General features: G+C 43.0%; 1 protein-coding gene and 1 pseudogene across 3 annotated transcripts; one reads left to right on the top strand and one right to left on the bottom strand.

Annotated features, from left to right (window-relative positions):
* Positions 1–7,549: 7,549 nt before the first annotated feature.
* Positions 7,550–11,650, bottom strand: LOC136522198 (agamous-like MADS-box protein AGL66). Of its 3 annotated transcripts, none has more exons than XM_066515995.1 (11): positions 11,353–11,650; positions 11,142–11,195; positions 10,965–10,983; positions 10,796–10,860; positions 10,596–10,623; positions 10,402–10,463; positions 9,236–9,335; positions 8,621–8,680; positions 8,297–8,457; positions 8,002–8,182; positions 7,550–7,905 (listed from the first exon to the last, which is right to left on the bottom strand). In XM_066515995.1, exons 1-11 carry the CDS (start codon positions 11,535–11,537, stop codon positions 7,717–7,719), a joined length of 1,104 nt encoding a protein of 367 aa, XP_066372092.1. In that variant the 5' UTR covers positions 11,538–11,650; the 3' UTR covers positions 7,550–7,716. The 3 variants fall into 3 exon arrangements, with proteins under 3 accessions (XP_066372092.1, XP_066372091.1, XP_066372089.1); XM_066515994.1 differs by having other exon boundaries at positions 7,550–7,911; XM_066515992.1 differs by having other exon boundaries at positions 7,550–8,182.
* A 2,971-nt stretch (positions 11,651–14,621) lies between these two features.
* On the top strand, positions 14,622–17,549 carry LOC136522695 (2,3-bisphosphoglycerate-dependent phosphoglycerate mutase 1-like; annotated as a pseudogene).
* The last annotated feature ends 649 nt before the right edge of the window (positions 17,550–18,198 follow it).

An 18,198-nucleotide genomic window follows, 5' to 3' on the forward strand; every position in this document is an offset into this window, starting at 1 on the left:
CTATCTTTCCTTTTAGGAGTTGTCTCAGAGAAGAAAGCTTCCCTCGAAGTGATGAAGTTCCCCCTGCTCTTGAATCTCAATTCGTAGTTGGCCTGAAGCTTAGTCTCAATAAGAATGTGTTAAAGGTACGTAGTCACTATAGCAAAACTATTGGCATGGAATGACGAGTTTGAGGTTGGCGGCGTGGCTCTTGATCCACTATACTATTCTCATAGTAGAAAGATGAGTTATATATCTTGACTGCTAGTTCGATGTAATGAGCTGTCTATCTCTGTCGCGCCTCCTCTCGAGAGGAAAGAAACTACATCTTTTGTTCTCAACGAGAGCCTTCCCTTCATAACCTGAAAGTGGGTCGGACAGTTCTTTGAGATTGCTTGGTTGGGTCAATCCGGTTCTCAGAGACTCCATGTGTTTCGTGCTTCGTGTTAGCTTGTGAGCAAACGGCTACTGTTTTCTTGACTCTTGTTCTGGCCTCGCTTGCTTGCATTACTGTACTTCCTCAAGGTATCAATGAAACAGGCAATCAAGATCTAGTTGAGCAAGGCATGTGTCGACACAGAATTTCATCCCGTGCCGAGGACACACGCAGCAAGCCAGAAGGGTCCGCTCGATGGAGCAGATCCACCTAGCTTCAGCGTAGGAATGGTCGATCCTGTGCAATCCTCCCATGGCGTGCTAGTCGATTTGACCCTGTAATTGACAAGGAGAGAAAGTTCATCAGTAATTAAGGGCAAAACTTGCCGGTGTTGCCAGACAGTTCTGAAGGTACGGCTATGAGAGCCGATATGGAAGGAAATTGGCTAAATAGCCGATCCCAGTATATTCATGAGAATAAGTCAGTTAGAGCTCATGGGGTCGTGTGAAGAAGAATCAGATATCATTCAGAATAAATATCATTTTAGCAAACATTAATCAATGGCAATAAGATATCGATGATGATTGGTTTATACTGAGCCAATGATTACAAGTAACCGAACTCCTATTTATGTAAAGAAACAATTCAACACCACTCAACAATCTAATAAAGATAAATCTAATGAACATGTTAGATCTCATCTATCGTCATGACCAGTGGGGCATGAGGCAGAATCATGCAAGCCGTAGAAACAATAATAGACTCGACGACCCTAACTCATTACTAATATCAGTGGGGCATGAGGTAGAATCATGCAGGCCGTAATACAATAACAAGATCATGGGGCTAACACATCTTTCAACTTATCTCTACTTCAACGATCTTGTGATGTGAACTGTTGGTGAAAGCATTCGATATCGGCTAAACAGCCGATTCAGGCATAGCGCATAGTTAAGGTCATGCCTTCTCAGGAACGGATCTACCAACTAACGATCCCCACTCCACGGTGCCAATAGTGGGGTGAGAGGCAGAATCTCAGGTTCTCTCTAACCAATAGATCTACTCAAGATCGAACATACCTTAACCGCACGCTATGCACGATTAAGATTGATATAAAACAGTCAATAAAAACATAACTCATCGTTTTAAGATGTAGATTAAATTAGTTTAAGATTAGCAAACGATGGGTTAAATAAGATATAAGGACGATCCGGATTAATCTCAATCGGGCAGAGTGATATTGCTGTAATTAGATAAACAATAAAAGTAATAAGCAATATCGGTAACTTAATGAATCTACCAAAGATTGTCATTCAAAGGTAGAGCCGATAACTTGACCTTGATCTAATTCAAGCAGTCGGGTGTGAGGCAGAATCACACAGGTCATACTTGAGTTAGGCAAGAGTTGATAACTAGCTTATACCAGAGCCACAGTGGGGGTCAACCAGATCGATGCAGCCATACGGACAGAGGTATAAACCATGACGGTACTCACAACAAGCAGTGGAGGTCGACCGGATCGATGCAGCCGTACTTGCTAAAGAACTCGCTAAGATCTACTCTACTCCTACTCCTAAGGGGTGGCCGGAGCCGAAAAAAGTAATTGACTTGTATTTGATTGATTGGTCTCTTCTTACAATAGCCGGGGTTTGGTATTTATACCCGGAGCCTAAACATGAATCCTATTTGAGCATGATTTGTTACAGACTTTGGCATAAAAATGAAAATATTCCTAATTTAAGATAACTTGGACTCTAATCTTTCCCTTTTTGTAGAGTCCAACATGTTTTCGTCCTGGCGTGGATCGTATCCTTGTCGTTATCTGCTGGTGCTGTCCGAAGAAAGCCGATTCCTAGATTTCGCGTCTGAATCAGCTGTTTCTAATCCACCCGCAACTGATCCCTTGATGATACGATCCTGGGAGCTTCTAGGTCTCTGTGACTCTCCTTTCAAATTTTGGTGTAAACAGCATGAATGATAATTGATGTGACTAATCCCCCTGTTTGCTTCTTCCTTCATCCGGGCTAGGCACGTACTCCGATTTCGAACTTAGTTTGGCTGGATTCGAATGCCTTTTATCATTTAATATGACATCTCTTGATACCTTTCACTCCTATTGGTCAGACAGATCCGGGCTTATCAAGTGGTACTGAAATAGGGTCAAATTCTGTTTAGTAGAAAGGAAGGAAGCAAGTGAAGAAAGATGGGATCAAATTGTGAATGTTCTTGGTTCGCATCTTGCTTTCGGCGTAGGGTTTATTGATAAGTTAGTTAAGCGCTTTATAATCAGTTTGGTGGATATAGGAGGAGGTGCCACATCTATCTAAGTGATGAAGAAAGAAAGCATACTTGCACACTACTCGTAATTCATTAATATTCGAATTTGCAAGTGCTATAACTATCAATATAGGATTGACAACCAGTAATCACAGTGCACAGCTCTAATGCTTGCAAAGTATTTCTATTCTATAAAGGTTCTCTTTTTTAATTTCTTATAAGGCACCACCCTGTAAAGCATTAAGCTAATATCTCCCTTGCCATTAATTCAACAAGGCTTCCGAGAAAGGTATGTTACGAACCTAAGTACGCCTATCTATGGAAAAGTTCTTTTGTTGCTTCAGCGCCTCTAGCAGTCGAATTTACTTGCGGGCAGAAAGAATCTTTTACTCGCATATTACTTAGTCTAGTCTACTCGATGTAGCAAGGGTATCATTCAATCTCCTCTGGTTAGTGTCTTTCCAGCATTTATAGCTTTGTTAGCGGGTGGTTAGTTAGTGTTTGATTGAGGCCTAAGCTCGTGTAGCAATGCGGGCTCGCTCATTCAATTAATTATCAAGTTGGGTTTGCTTTTCAACAAATAGCTTCAGACTTTAGCTTCTTACTTATTGTGTGTAGTCCCGTTCTTTGCTTATTTATGGTTATTTGTGTAGTCGAGTAGTACGTATCTTACTTTGTTTTTTGTTTGGTGGTGTAGCAAATATAGACTTAAGAGAGTATATATAGAAAGTCTGTCTATCTAGGAGGCATAGTTAGATCGTTTTTCCAATGCATGGTAAGTCCAATGGGCTATTATTTTCTTCTTAAAGAAAGGCAATTACCTAAGTAGAAATAGCACAATCCACTATAAGGGCAATGCGCATTAAATTACGTCGGCTGTCAAGGCTTTTTCCGCTTTTTCACTAAATAGTCCTCCCTTGCTATTATTTCCACTCTATATAGCAGTTTGTCTGTAGTATCCCTACGTAGGCTTCTATCTATGATAGCTGTCCTTGCTTTAGTTGGCAAGCAGGCGGGAAAGCTAACTGGTGAACTTGCTGAACATGCTCAAACTGATCATCATCAAGTTGAACGAGCGGAGTACTTTACACAAGTAGTGGTTTACCAGGAACTCGTATAAGAGCTAGTCATATAAACTAGTAGTAGACGGTTGCTTGGAGGTCTCACAGGTCAACCCGCTTAACTATACTCTTAGGGCAAGCCGCCCTGTGGTAATTAACTCCATAAAATCTATATAAGTCTTGAGGCAATTTGGAAATGTTAGACAAAGATATTAATCAGAGTCAGTCAATTCCCTAGCTATAGTTAATATGAAAAATCCTGGGTAGGTAATTCAAACACGCCCCACCCAATAGGTGAATCTTTCAAAGTGTGGGAAATCTCCCCTTTCTTCAATCCTAGAATCGATGCCTAAGAAAAAGGGTATATCTATGAAAATGCTCAACCCATTCATGCGATTCAATCCTCTGCTCTGATTCTATTAAAAAGGAAACACTCCACTAAGTCGTACACACTCCCCAATAAATCTGGTAATTAATTCGTTCAAATCAATGCTCGGTGCAGTAGGTAATGTAACGTAATCAATCGTAAGCGGCAAAAGAACTCAAACTCAATCCACAATCCCTAACTGAATTGAAAGAAAAGCAGGCTGTTAGGCAAGCCGGCTTTAATAAAGTTGGAAAAAACCCTATGTATAGCTCCAGATAAATGTTTTTTAGACAACATCTAATATGTTCAAAACAAATATTGAATAGAAATTTAGAAAATTAGTGCAGGCCGCCAGGCCCTAACTGAATTGAAATTACTTACCAAGTTCTGTCTTGAGTCCAGCATGTGTTGCGTCGAAGTCAAGGAACGGCCGAACGGGGAACGCCGGATACGATCGTGGTCTCACGGATGACGGATTGGGGATTGATCGACCGGGGAACGCCAGGCCTGGTGAACGCCGGAGCGGCTGCAGGCCTGCAGTGGCGCAGCAGCACGCCGTCACCGCGTCCAGGGCAAGGAAGTCGCGACTCAAAGGGACGCGTCACGCGTGATACGAAACGCTGGCTAAGCGGACTAGTTGCAGCATAATCAAATGGACCGTATGAACCTGAATACATGTACTATACTCATGGGCCCTCCAGCGTCATGGGCCCCTGGCCGTCGCACTTCCTGCACCCCCCATGAGACGGGCCTGCACATGGTCGCCCGTCCTGTCCGGACACATGCCTTTCTAGACCTACCCAACGTACAGGCTCAATAGCACCTCTACGTCTCTTTCACCTCTGGAAATTTCTCCACTTCCCACTCGTGTCGATGTCGTAGCATCACTGTGCATACACCCCGCCCTACTCCGTCCCCGCCTCGCCCCCTTCCCCCACCGCGTGCCTGCCCCCGCAATGCCTTGCCCTTCCCCCACCGCACCGTACCCCATCGCTGGCCACGCCGCGCCCCATCTCCAGCGAGCGGATGGGGCTGGACGACTGCAGCGAGCAGCGGCGGTGCTGGAGAAGCCATGCCAGCAGGAGCGAGCCTAGGCAATGAGTAGGCGCGGGGTAATCGCAGGAGGAGCGATGGGCCGACATCCTACAGCGGAGGTGTGCGCTGGGCCGACATCTCCGTGACCCAAGCTTGCTAGCTACAGTAGTTCGACGCCAGGTAGGCCGTGGCCGTCGGCGACGCTATGTTTCAGTGTTTGGTCTGAATGTTTCAAAAATATATCTGAGATGTTGCATATGTTGCAATGACAATATATGTATGTTGCATGCGTATATTTTCAAGTGTTTCATCTGGATGTTGCAAAAATAGATATGAATGTTGCATATGTTGAAAGGATAAAATACGCATGTTGCAAGCCTATGTTTCAAGTGTTTTAGATATTTCAAACGTATGTTGTAAATGTTTGGTATGGATGTTTCAAAAGTAGATATTGGTGTTGCACATGTTGCAAATGCTTATACATGTATGTGTTTCAAGTGTTTCTGGATATTTGAAAAGTAGATCGGGTGTTGTACATGCTGCAATGGCCCCTGATGGCTGGCAAACGGCGGCCTGTCGTAGGGCTTCGCCTCCTACCTTGCGCCTTCCTCGCACGGCGCGCCTCTCCCTCTCCTCTCCCTCCCCTCCCTTCCCTTCCCTCCATCTCTGGTCACAGTTTGAGCTCGACTCACAAGCACGCGGAGTCATGTGGACGTCGACGTCGGGTAGGCGCGGGAGCGGGCTCGGCCGACGAGCGCACGGAGTCGCGGACGTCCGGTAGGTGCAACAGCAAGCGCGTGGTGGGCGGGCGGACGTAGCAGGCACGAGCAGGCGCAGCAGCTTGTGCACGAGACGGGGCAGGCACGGGTGTCCAGACGGGGGCTAGCGTCTGGACGTCCGAGCGCTAGCCATTCCGTTTATTTATCACACTTCATGGGGCACAGCGTCCGCACTTTGTTGCAAATATCTCTTTTGGAAACGGAAAATGATAATTATATCCCCATAAAATGTTTTGCGAATTGCAATTGTTAAATCCTTTTAAGTAGCAATTATATCTTCCGCACTTTAGTCATATGTCTCATGCTTGGGAACCAAGAATGGCGATGGTAGCTAATAACTAGCTACTGTATATAGGAGTAGGTTACTACACAACTGTGGGTTCAAAAAGGGCGAAGCGAATTGCTGAGATAACAAGAAAAAGTTGACCTGATTAGCTGCACGCTAAATGACATACCGACGATCTTCATGTTGATGGCTGGGTAATTCTTTTGAAGTTCAGGAACTGTTTAGTGGTTGTTATCCCTGCGATGGATTGTTTTTCTGTCTGTTACTCTGCGGCGGTCTTTTGTAGTTCTTTCGTTTCTATGTAAGGCGGAAATCGCTATATCCTTGCGCTCTTTTTCTCTCTGTAATACTCTATAACGTTGTATTTCCATTGCTTTCAATGGAAACGGGGTATTCCTCGTGTAAAAAATGTTGCACGCTAAATAGTAAATAGTGATACAGGGATAATTCGCTTCAGCTATAACTGCAGTTGCTGTTGTTGTTTACACTGTAACTTATGAGATGCAGCCACAGGCCGCAGCTACATCAACAGCCGTTAAGGCCTTGTTTGAATATATGCGCATCCAAACAAAGCCTAAAAATGGCTGCCTAAGACTGTCTCCAACAGAAATAACCCAAACACGATACCCATTCAGTAGTATATGTCACCTACAGTAAAAAGGTCTCGCAACCAAATGCCGCCTTCTCCAACAGACCCAGACCCAACGGAGGGCCACCACGAGCGGCGCGGGCGCGTCCGCATCCGACGCGGGCGAGGCTGCCTCCGCCGGCCACCACGAGTGGCGCGGGCAAGGCGAGGGGAGGGCCGCCTCCGCCGGCCACGGGCGCGGCGCGGGGAGGGCCACCACGAGCGGCGCGGGCGCGTCCGCATCCGACGCGGGCGAGGCTGCCTCCGCCGGCCACCACGAGCGGCGCGGGCGCGGCACTGGGAGGGCCTCCACGAGCGGCGCGGGTGATGGAGGCCATGGCTGGCGAGCTCCGGGCGGCCGTCGTATCGCTCGACCTCTTCGGCAAGGCGCACCACCGGGCGCGGCTCTGCCGACCGCGAGCGTCAGCTCCGCCGCGAGCTCCGCTCCGCCGGCCTCCGTCGCACAGGCGCGGCCCCTTCCCCCTCCGCCTCCTTCCTCCCTCTCTCTCTCTGCTCTCGACCTCCTCTCTCTCTCTCTCCACGCGGCGGCGCCTCCGTCTACAGTGGTTTGCGTCGTCGAGAGAGGCGACGCGTTTTTGCGCCTCGACTCGCCGGCGAGGCAAAATGGCGCCTTATTTGCGTCCGCCGTTGGAGCGTGATTTTGAGACGCAAAACACTGTGCACGATGGATTTTGCGATTGCGTTGCCGTTTGCGTGCGTTGTTGGAGACAGTCTAACAGGTCCAAAATCATTTACCGGTTGAAGTTTGTTTCATGTATTATTCTTTCAGGAGGAAACTATATATAGTCCATTCTCTAAAAAATTAACAATTATCGTCCATGTGAAACTAGAAGAGATCGTGGCTGCAGCCTTGCCAAGACATGCTTGGTAAACAAGTGACGAAGCGAAAGAGCGCCGGATATGCAGATTAGCCGATGTTGACCGCGCCGGGCAGGCCGTGCTCCTGGGCGGCGGCGGTGGCGGTGGCGGTGGCAGGAATGGGGGTGGCGCAGTCACCGTCGGTCGGCACGTTGGAGCAGCTCCCCGGCGGCGCCTCCACTTGCTCGTGCACGTGCGGCGGCACCATCGGAGACGTGAGCACCGGCGCCATGGCGTCCTGCATCTGGATGACACCGTATCTAGCCAGCTCAGGTGAAAGCAAAGCAGCAGTGGTCGAAGTCGAACTGGACGGTCCTGATCCGTGCCACGTCACCTGGTCGTCGAGTGGGAAGGGCGTGGACGGGATGAGCGCGGAGAGGAGCTCCGCCGACGTGTACGCCTGCTGCCAGTCGTCGCTGGGGCCCTGCTGGTCCACGTGGCACATCGAGGCTATTACCGGGTCCACCCCTCCCACGACCGGGTCCCGCCGCATCGAGTCGAAGATCACCTGATCCCTGTTGGCAAGGAACCACCAGCATGACTTGCATGAGCACAACAATCATGCATGGGCTCGGCCCATATATATAGCTGAGGAATGTATGTGGCCCATCCGATGGAATTTGGGCTACCTGAAGGACAAGATCGGGTCCGGCCCGGCGAAGATCGACGACGTCGGCAGCCCGTCGGCGAACCACGAGGACACGTCGCCGCCGAACGCGTTGACGCTCAGGTCCCCTTGCTGCTCCTCTTCGTGCTGCGGCGGCGGCGGCGGCGGCGGCAGGCCGAACACCTGCACTCATGCATGGGTAGATCTTTCTCCATGTTAGTTACGTACTCCACTAATTACTACTCGCTGAACCGAATCAGCAGCAGTAATTACGTGCTCAATCCATGATTATGAATCGATCAAAGACGATGTGAATGTGATCATCAGACTCGATCACGTCACGTACGTGGTGCATGTCGGAGGGCGACGGCTCGAACGGGGCCATGTGGTTGCACAGCAAAAATTTCTGCAGTGAATGCACGCATGTACGGCGGTTAATATAACGGCTGCGAGAAATAATCCGGTCATTTGTTATGTGCTCGTTTACGCTACCTTGATCCAAAATTAACATCAGATTTGTCATCATTAAAAAAACAAAGTTGTAGATCTCAAATGATTTCAAATGAAATAGTCGTCAACTACAAAGTTGTATTGGTTTTAGCCATTTCTCCGTTCAAGTTCATTTGAACAATTCAAGAGATTTGAATTTTAAATATGAGAACTTCAAAAATAAGAAAATAGTTAAATTTCTAAAAAAAATCATAACTAATTTATTTTAAATAGGTAGATTATATTTTTAGAAAAGTTCTGGTACCAATTTCATAGTTTTCTGATTAAGCAATAATTACTTATGAATTTTAGCTTTTACTTATTATTTTATTATTATTAGAAAATACATATATACTCAAAACCACCTTCGAAACTAGCCAAGGGCCAAAGTTGTCTAATTTTAATAGTTGGATGACTGCGCATTTCTAGTTTTGAAGTTCGAGGGCTAAATCCAAACAACTAACTAATTAACCTTCCGCTCCTCGACGCGGGTGAGGGTGTCCATGAGGAATTTCTCGCACGTCTCAACCTCATTCATCGACGCCAGCACCACCGGATCTGGCTGAAACATCCTAAAAGACAATGTGATGGATTCAAATGGACTAAAAATATGAACTTATATTTAGAAGCTTTAAGAAGATTCTCAAATTATCTTCATGACAAAGGAAAATATACTACTCATTCTTCATGATGAAGTGAAGAAGGTTCTAGCGCTAGATATTTATACTGGTAGAAAATAGATAACTAATTTTTTATAGTAATAATATCCCTCAAAAAACTTGATGCTTTAGGATTTTTTTTAGATAGATTAATGCTGAATCGAAATTACCCATGTAGCCCTATCTATTGAAGGTGAACCATGCTAATTAAGAAATAAATTGCTAATTAAAAGGGATGTATAGATGCATGCAGACCATAATCTCAAGTTTGTAAGGGCCCAAGCTAGCTCCAATAGCTAAAACATCAAGTTTTTGGACAAAATTTAAAGACTAAAACATCAAGTTTCTAGAATGGAAAGAATATTTTATATGTGATATTTTGGCTAGTTGCCACTAACAGTTATAACACTATGTAGCGCTGTGCCCTCCAACCTTAACATGAAAAACCAAATACATGCTGCAGTATTGATCATGAGTTTAACAATTTTGTTCCACAACCCCTTTTATGGTCACGTGTGTGGCTATGACCATGAATTCTACCATCTATTAGCCCATGTATCTTTTTTTTCAAAGAACCAGCGACAAGAGCATGCCGGATATGTATTAATAGAGAAGAAGTTTTACAAAAATTAATTAAAAATATAAAAAAATAAAAATAAAACAAAACCCTCACGAAGGAGGCAACAAGAAGATCACCACCACACAAAAGCACAGCACCGGCGAGCCTCATAAGCAACAACCGTCGAACGTCACCTTGCACACCACGGAGAACAAGCGAACAAGCCCATGTATCCAAATACGCTCTAGATAGTTTTAGGAAACTAACTATTTATCAGCTATCAATTAAGTCTACGCTGTTAGTTATAGGCACGGATGGTTTTATCACGGTTTGCAATGTGCTGCATCTTTTGTTTCGAACCAAAGGTGTTGCATCTTTAAACGTGGAAAATGCATGCATTGTAGGGAGTTTGTGTAGAACCTAAGTCGCTCCTCCAAGACTTGCAGCTGGTGTTGGTATGTCCTGATCTCCTGCTGAAGCTCCTGTGCGTGTAAGATTACACACAGAGAGAAAGAAAAACAAATAATCAGGGATATCCATGTTTTGAGTAAAAAATATGTATATATTGTCTTTTGTCAGAAGATGGTGAGTCGCATGATGAGATAGGTTATTACCTCTACGTTGGAGTTTATTGGCCCTTTACTGTTTCATCAAGGTATTCATCGAATAATACAATGCATCAGAGAGAAACAACAAGCATCAATGAGAAAAAGGAGATTCAAAAAGAATTGAAGTAAATATAAAGGAAGATTATATCATCAACATTTGAGAGAGAGAGAGAGAGAGAGAGAGAGAGAGAGAGAGAGTGATATACTTGGGTGCAAGTTGTTCGGCTATGTCACCCTCGCATTTGAGTTGTGTAAGCATCTTGATCAGATACTGTATTTGGATACATACATGTGTTAAGATGATAAAAAAAATCAGTTAACGAGCAAAGGTTAATGTTGAATTTGGATATCCAAATACAGTATCTGATACGTCACCTCTCTATTCCGAACGACTCTGCATCACAGCAAGCAATAATCAGAGAACAAAATAGCCATAACAAACTTGTTGTGTTTGCCTTAAGAACATGAGAGAAGGTTCTTTCGCAATACTAATACTAATATAAGAAAGAGGGCCGCATGCAATTGGGATCCGCGCGAGCGAACTGAACGTACCCTCCCCTGTCGTGCTCCGGGAGATTGATGTACCTCGTGATCACGTCCTCGATCCTGCCATATATGTATTTAAGTAAAATTAACAAATGTGATTAAATTTTGCCTGAAATCGTCGACAGGCACACATGCATACTACATGTTACCGAATTCGGCCGGAGCAGGTAAAAGAGAGAATGTAATTAAAGAAAGAAAAGGCGCTCGGCAACCGGACCTGCGCCTGCCGGAGAAGTGGCTGAGGCGATTGGAGGGGGAGAACATGATGAGCGCGATGTCGATGTCGCAGAGGACGGAGAGCTCGTACGCCTTCTTGATGAGGCCATTCCGCCGCTTCGAGAAGGTCACCTGCCGGTTCGTGTTGTTCTCGATCCTCTTGATCTGCAGCTTCACGCGGCCCATAATGCCTGTGCTGACGCTGATGCAATCACTCTAGATTATTGCAGGGGACAGAAGACGAGGGCCGCCGCGCCGGGGATGAAGAGGTAGCCCGCCCGCTTGGGGTCGGTGGTGGCTTTGTAAGGAGGAGAGAATTTGTCGGGATAACCGCGAGCAACAAACGGCGCAAAAGCTACACCTGTATAGACGACTGTAGTGCCGCGCAAGTCACAGGTGTACTGCACTACTGTGTACCTACGTCTCGCTCTGTGTAGATGATAGCAAAAAAAATTTGGTAGCTGTAGTCTCCTGTTGCAAAACTGAATGCGTGTGAAAAGGTCAAAAGGACCGCGTCACGGGTGGGCGCCATGCATGCATGCATTGTGCAAGAGAGACATCGAAGCTTTATCAGAAGGTTAGTCTTGTTAATTTTCTTCATGTGTTTGTCGTGGAAAATGAGGCAGGCAGCATTGTTGTATTTCTGGTTGTATTCTGAATAATGTTGTCTGCTGAATCGTCGTTATGATGATCGCATAAAGAGGTGCTTTAATGTCAAATCACAAAATAATAACCTCTGATCTACCTGTGGTCCGTATCCACGCTGGTATGTGCAATAGATATATGTTATGTATTTGGTTGATTTTACAAACACCAAATCAACATTGGCATTTCGTCAAACACCCTCAGTGCATTGCGTCACCAACAGCATGCCACCAAGCAACAGCTGTCGTCGTCGATGCAGCAGTACCACTCTGACCATGACGAGTTGTTGGTGCTTCTTGCCGTTCTTGCCCTACTAGCTCTCTTCTCACCGGCCGGCGGCCGCCCTTGCATCCGATCCGGTGGAGGAGATCGAGAAGCATGTGCACATCCACGTGTAGGTGCATGAATGGAACATGGCATGAGTTAGACCTCCCCTACACTTGAATTTTTGTGTCACTTGATGCAAAAAATCAAGTTAATCAAGTGTGCATTGTAGGAGTCTCCTTTGAAATGTACTCTATTGCTAAACAGTATCAATGTGTTAGAGTTGATGTAACCCCATTTTCTCGGGCATCGTATGGCTATTCATTCTTTTTAATTTCAATCCGGAATGGTTAGTGACAAAAAAATACCCAAAGATAATTTGTTCTGAAAATGTGTCTTGCTACTTTTCTTTTATTAGGTGAAATACTAAAGGAAAAAAATATTAGAAAAGAGGGTGAAAGCCCGGGTTATCTCTGGATAGTGCTTTGTTTAAACTCAAAAGCTTGGCCCATGAAAAACCTTCAAATTGTAGCTAACATTCGAGATGTGCTTGCCCTCTCCATCACTAAACTTTGTAGACCTAGCTACAAGACTGCCAAATAACTACGAGATTTGTAAATTTTTATCTACGTGTTATATTGAAACTCTAGTGCTTATTATATGTTTTATGCAAAATTATTATATTTTATTTTATTAAAAAATAGTCTAGATCATAAGCTACACTTACTACAGTTGAACGAATAGTCCTTTCAGCTTGCAACGCGGCAAAAGATATTGAACTTTACACAAAATAGTTATATGTGTAGTAGTATTGTTTTTTATAAAAATATAGAGTGCTTAACATTAAGTTACTAATATTAATATGGCATAATATTTCAGCCAAAATGTATAAGTTTTTTTTTTTGAAACGATAACTTACAAAAAAATTATTATAATAAAATATTAATATAATTTGAAGTGAATTATCAGTGTCATTATTATTATTATTGACATATATGGGATTTGTTGAGGAAACATTTTTCTACACTTACTAAACTATTAAAATAAACATTTAACCAAACGTATACATGTTAACTTCCTCTATATGGTGGAACATATTATGCCTACCTTCAACTTATCGGTCTTAGAAATGTGTAATTTAGAAATATATATATAGCACACTTTATATCTATAGAATGTTATATTGGTATTTACACGTAGATTTAAGAGGTATTTTTGTTTATTTTTTATACTGGGGTAGGTGGATAATTTGGATGCAAACTTTTTTTTTTGCATTATTAGAGGTGGGTAATTTATATAAAAAACAAAAGTGTTATTTTAAATTATCTTTTATAATAACATAGGTGAGTAGTTTAAATAAATTTCATAGTTTTTAATTTATATATCATAATGGCATAGGTGGATAATTTAGATTTAAATTTAGGGGGTTACTTTATTTTTCCATAATGTGAGAAGTTGATTTTTTTATAAAATAAAATATATCTCATCGTTATTATTGATAATAATAGTTAGAGTATATTGAATTAAAATGTTAAATATTTCTGATTATTATGATAATTGATAATAGAATGATGATTAGACCTATGCCAAATGGGACCGGCGATGATTCATGGATTGCCAGATTCTACACACCGCACGGGTCGATCAATTCATCGAAGGTGGCACTGGCATTGATATGTTGCTCAATTCCGCAGTTTGCTAGGACCTTCTCTCTGCAATTTAGTTGACTGAACACGAGTAGGAGTAGGTCACATACTCTCAATTCTCACAGGCATATTCTCTCGTGCAGGGGTGGAGTGGACATGTGCTGCTCAGTGCTCTTGGCTTGGTCGTCATCTTCGTCGAGGTAGAGTGATTAATGCAGCCAGTGTCATTACAAAATTAGCGAGTGAATAATTGTTCAACTAACCTCTTGCTAATTTCCTAGTTACGGTCGTGGCCCCTTGTGTTCTCTTTTCCTAGAATGGGGTTTCCTTTTTTTACCATTGACCAGAAATGGTCTAAAAAGGTTTTAAAATACTTGTTTCAAATGCAAATACTCCTGTTTAAGAACTGTACTAGAACCAAACTACTTTTTTGTTGGAATCCCATTTTTTCCTGTTTATTAATCGATGTGTTGCGGCGCCTAACTCCATTTTTTCCTTTCACCTTCGGCTTCAAATAAGCAGCCGTCGAGCCCCCACCCGCCCGCAAGAGACAAGCACCCACGCGCCAGCGCAAGAACTCGGGAAAGGGAACTGTCGGAAAAGCCGCCCTTTTCCTTGTCTTGTTTACTCGGTTTCCTTGGTACTCCCGGCGATCCCCTCCAAAGTCCAACCACGCCGCTCAAGATCTCTCCGACGTGCTCTGCACTTGGGTTTCGCCGAGCTTCTTGGGAGTGCAGGTCCCAGAGAACCAGCGCTATAAGAGGGGGGAACCAACTCCATCTCCCCCCTGGTGCCGCATTGAGTTCTTGAGGTGCGCTTCATTGAGAACTTGTTCATTTTTGTTGGTCATGTATGTCATTTTATTGCTCTGCCCTTTTGGGAATAAAGGCCCGGAATGTTCTTATTAGAAGAGTTCATCAATCTTACGTTCTTTGTTCCATTATCTAAAAAATCAATCTTATGTTGGTTTCTTGGATTAGTTCTGATCCATGGCTAAATGGTCGAACTGAGTGATTATGCAGTCCGTTTCATCATAAAATTAGCGAGTGAATAATTGTTCAGTCTCTTCCCAGAACTCATTACAAGTAGAACCAGCTGCTAACTACTGATTTTATTTTTCTTAGATTAGAATGGCTGGGGTTATCTCTCACCATGCGCTGGCATCTTCGCAATCCCACTGGTGCCGTGCGAAGAACTCTAGATTCGAAAAGAGGACGGGCAGTGTCCGCTTGGTTTATGTAAAGGGAAGCTGTGGTTCAGGCAGCCGAAAACTGGGTTTGGTGTGGGCCTCGAGCTCGCAGTCTTCTGTCATGGAGCCGATGCAGCTACCATCGGATGGCAACAGTGGCCATACCCCAAAGAAATCAAGTAATTTTAACGACTTCCATTTGAACGAACTCGTATGGTTGTTACTTGTTTGTTTTTTTGTTTTGAAAAAATTGGCCATTTGCCACATTTAACTTTGGGTTTCGCAAATATGGGGCATATAAGTTCTGTAAATCTGTTATCTTTGTGCCGTTGCAGGTGAAAGCGCTCTTATATTGATTCGGCATGGCGAATCCCTGTGGAATGAGAAAAATCTGTTTACTGGCTGCGTTGATGTACCCCTGACACCAAAGGGTGTTGAGGAGGCCATTGAGGCAGGTAAAAGGATATGCAATATCCCAATCGATGTAATATATACTTCATCACTGATTCGTGCTCAGATGACCGCAATGCTTGCCATGATGCAGCATTGGCGCAAGAAGGTTTGTGCGTCTTTCCTTTATCGAAAACGTTTTAGCAATTTCTTCTAGCATGTGTATCAACTGCCCTGAGAAATCATGCTATGTGTTATATGTATCTACAGATCCCAGTTATCATGCATAATTAGAGTGAACAAGCTCACAGGTGGAGTCAGATATACAGTGAGGAGACAAGGAAACAGTCCATCCCAGTCATAACAGCTTGGCAATTGAATGAACGGATGTAATACTTTCTCCATATTCTTTGATTTGCTAATTATATAATTCTAATAGTTGTTTGACTGTGTTTTTGTCTTGAAATATCCCTTGACATTTCTAGGTATGGTGGGTTACAATGCCGTAATAAGCAAGAAACTGTAGATCGATTTGGCAAAGAACAAGTTCATGAGTGGCGCCGCAGTTATGATATCCCTCCCCCAAGTGGAGAAAGCCTAGAGATGTGTGCTGAGAGAGCTGTTGCTTATTTCAATGATCAGGTATAGTTCGCAAGGCCATTTTACACTATTTGGAAGATACACTATTTACCTGGATTATTGGTCTCCCTGCTGCTAACTGTTGTAGTATTGGTAATTATGCTAAAGGTTATGTGTTGAATTGATGCATTCCTGTACTGTGCAATACGCCAATGCATGTGCTTAGTTTACCTTTCCATTGTGCTAGCTCATATCAAATTTATAGCCTGATTTTCTTTTTTATCTTCGACTGTAAAAGCAGTTTTTTCTAGTTCAATCTGACCTATTGAAGTTCTTTTTCCTAATATAGATTGTTCCACAACTTGTGGCTGGAAAACATGTGATGGTTGCTGCACATGGGAATTCACTTCGTTCAATTATAATGCACCTGGACAAATTAACTTCTCAAGAGGTAATTTACTGTCTGTTTTATCTTTCCCTCAAAAAGGACTTGGCTAAACAGAACATGTAGCATTATGTTAAATTTGGGAGTGAGCCTTTTGTCCCTTCAGGTAATAAGCCTTGAGCTGTCTACTGGCATTCCCATGCTTTACATATTCAAGGAAGGAAAGTTTATTCGACTAGGACCTTCGGAGGCCAGTGTTTATGCTTATACCAGGGTGAGATTCTTTGCCCCATGTTTCTAACAAAGGACGATACTCTATTTTACGAACCTTATCTGTCAGACGAAACAATTTGGTGAGCATATTACATTTCAAAACAGATTGACCAAGAAGATAACAGTTCTGCTGGTCAATATCTGAATGCTCACAAAGCTCATGTATTTGTGTTTTACATGATTATTCTAACCATTGAGCAATTTAATGAATCTCAGAAAATTTTACTTAAGCTTTGTTAAATGTAAAAAGGACACAGAAAATCTTCTTATTTTAATAAGTTGGGTGTGTTTGATGGCAATAGGTTTTGTGCTCAAATTAAAGTTTTTAAAATATATTGCTACTTTCGCTTTCACAATGTTAAACCACTGTTCAGGTGGTACTGTGGAAGCCCTTGTGGACTTAACATTTTTAATTGCATGCATATTTCTTTATCTGTGTTATTGTGTTAGTGCATAACACATACATATTATTTTTTCTTTAATAGTTTTTATGAGTTTCTTGTACTTTATTTCTTTTTGGAAATTCTACCATTTATTAACTTATGTGTGTTGTTCGCATTAACCTGCTTGCAGACCTTGGCTAAATACAGACAGAAGCTTGATAGTATGGTTCAGTAAAAGGTCAGTGAATATTGAATAATCTAGTAAGTTCAGTTCCCATTGAATATTCCAACTGACGCTAACTTTATGTTATGTTGTTACCTCTTGACGTTTCAGACACCACACTTGGATCATGACTCAATATTTCTTTGTCGGCTATGTCTGTTTTTTGGAGAAATGGTTAAGCAAACTCTTGGCATGAGGATCATTTTTTACTGGGACAAAATTCATCAATTGGGAGCTTCTTTTGTAAACAAACATGTGCAATGGCTTTAGTATGGGGTAGAAGTAGCATCACATGTTGTATATTTATTTGAATTTGTTGAGAGTGATATACATTTGTTTTTCCATTTTTTGTTTTTTCAAGCTTTCTAGTCCTGATAGAGAAGGTAGACCTATTTAATCGTGTAGCTCTCTGTCCTATATATTTTAACTTTTGATGAAGTAAAACTATAAATGATTATATTTGAAGCTATGGGAAAAAATACGGTGGTTTTTTTTCTTTTTGAGGGAAAAAATACGATGATTTAGTTCCCTGTAAATAAAAAACTAAACTAAGGCCTGTGATTTTTTTTAGAGCTAACTAAAGGCCTAATTAGCAGGCTTTTAAAAGATTCCTTTTTCAGGGCCTAAACCAAACAAGCCGCTGAATCAGAATCAGCCCACTCAGCCTGGACTCTTGTAGATCCTTCTCTTCTTCTTCACTAATGTCCGTGCGTTGCAACGGGAAAAAAAATACCATTCTCTTTTTTGCTGTCTCCGTGATCAACAATTCTTATTTTCTTTGGGCTTCAATTTGTTCTGTTCTATCCATAAATCCTCTGTCAACAAGAGGTTGGATCACGAAGACCAAATTTCAGTACAAGAACGCTCAAC

This window comes from Miscanthus floridulus, chromosome 18 (genome assembly GCF_019320115.1).
Source record: "Miscanthus floridulus cultivar M001 chromosome 18, ASM1932011v1, whole genome shotgun sequence".
In the NCBI taxonomy this organism is placed as follows: Eukaryota; Viridiplantae; Streptophyta; class Magnoliopsida; order Poales; family Poaceae; genus Miscanthus; species Miscanthus floridulus.

Excerpts from the sequence above, each read along its gene's own strand:
- LOC136522198 (XM_066515992.1), bottom strand. The coding sequence starts at position 11,537 with ATGGGCCGCGTGAAGCTGCAGATCAAGAGGATCGAGAACAACACGAAC. Across the intron at positions 8,681-9,235 it reads CCCGCGTCGAGGAGCGGAAG|AAATTTTTGCTGTGCAACCA; the intron begins GTTAATTAGTTA and ends CATTCACTGCAG. Across the intron at positions 8,458-8,620 it reads CGCCCTCCGACATGCACCAC|GTGTTCGGCCTGCCGCCGCC; the intron begins GTACGTGACGTG and ends GCATGAGTGCAG.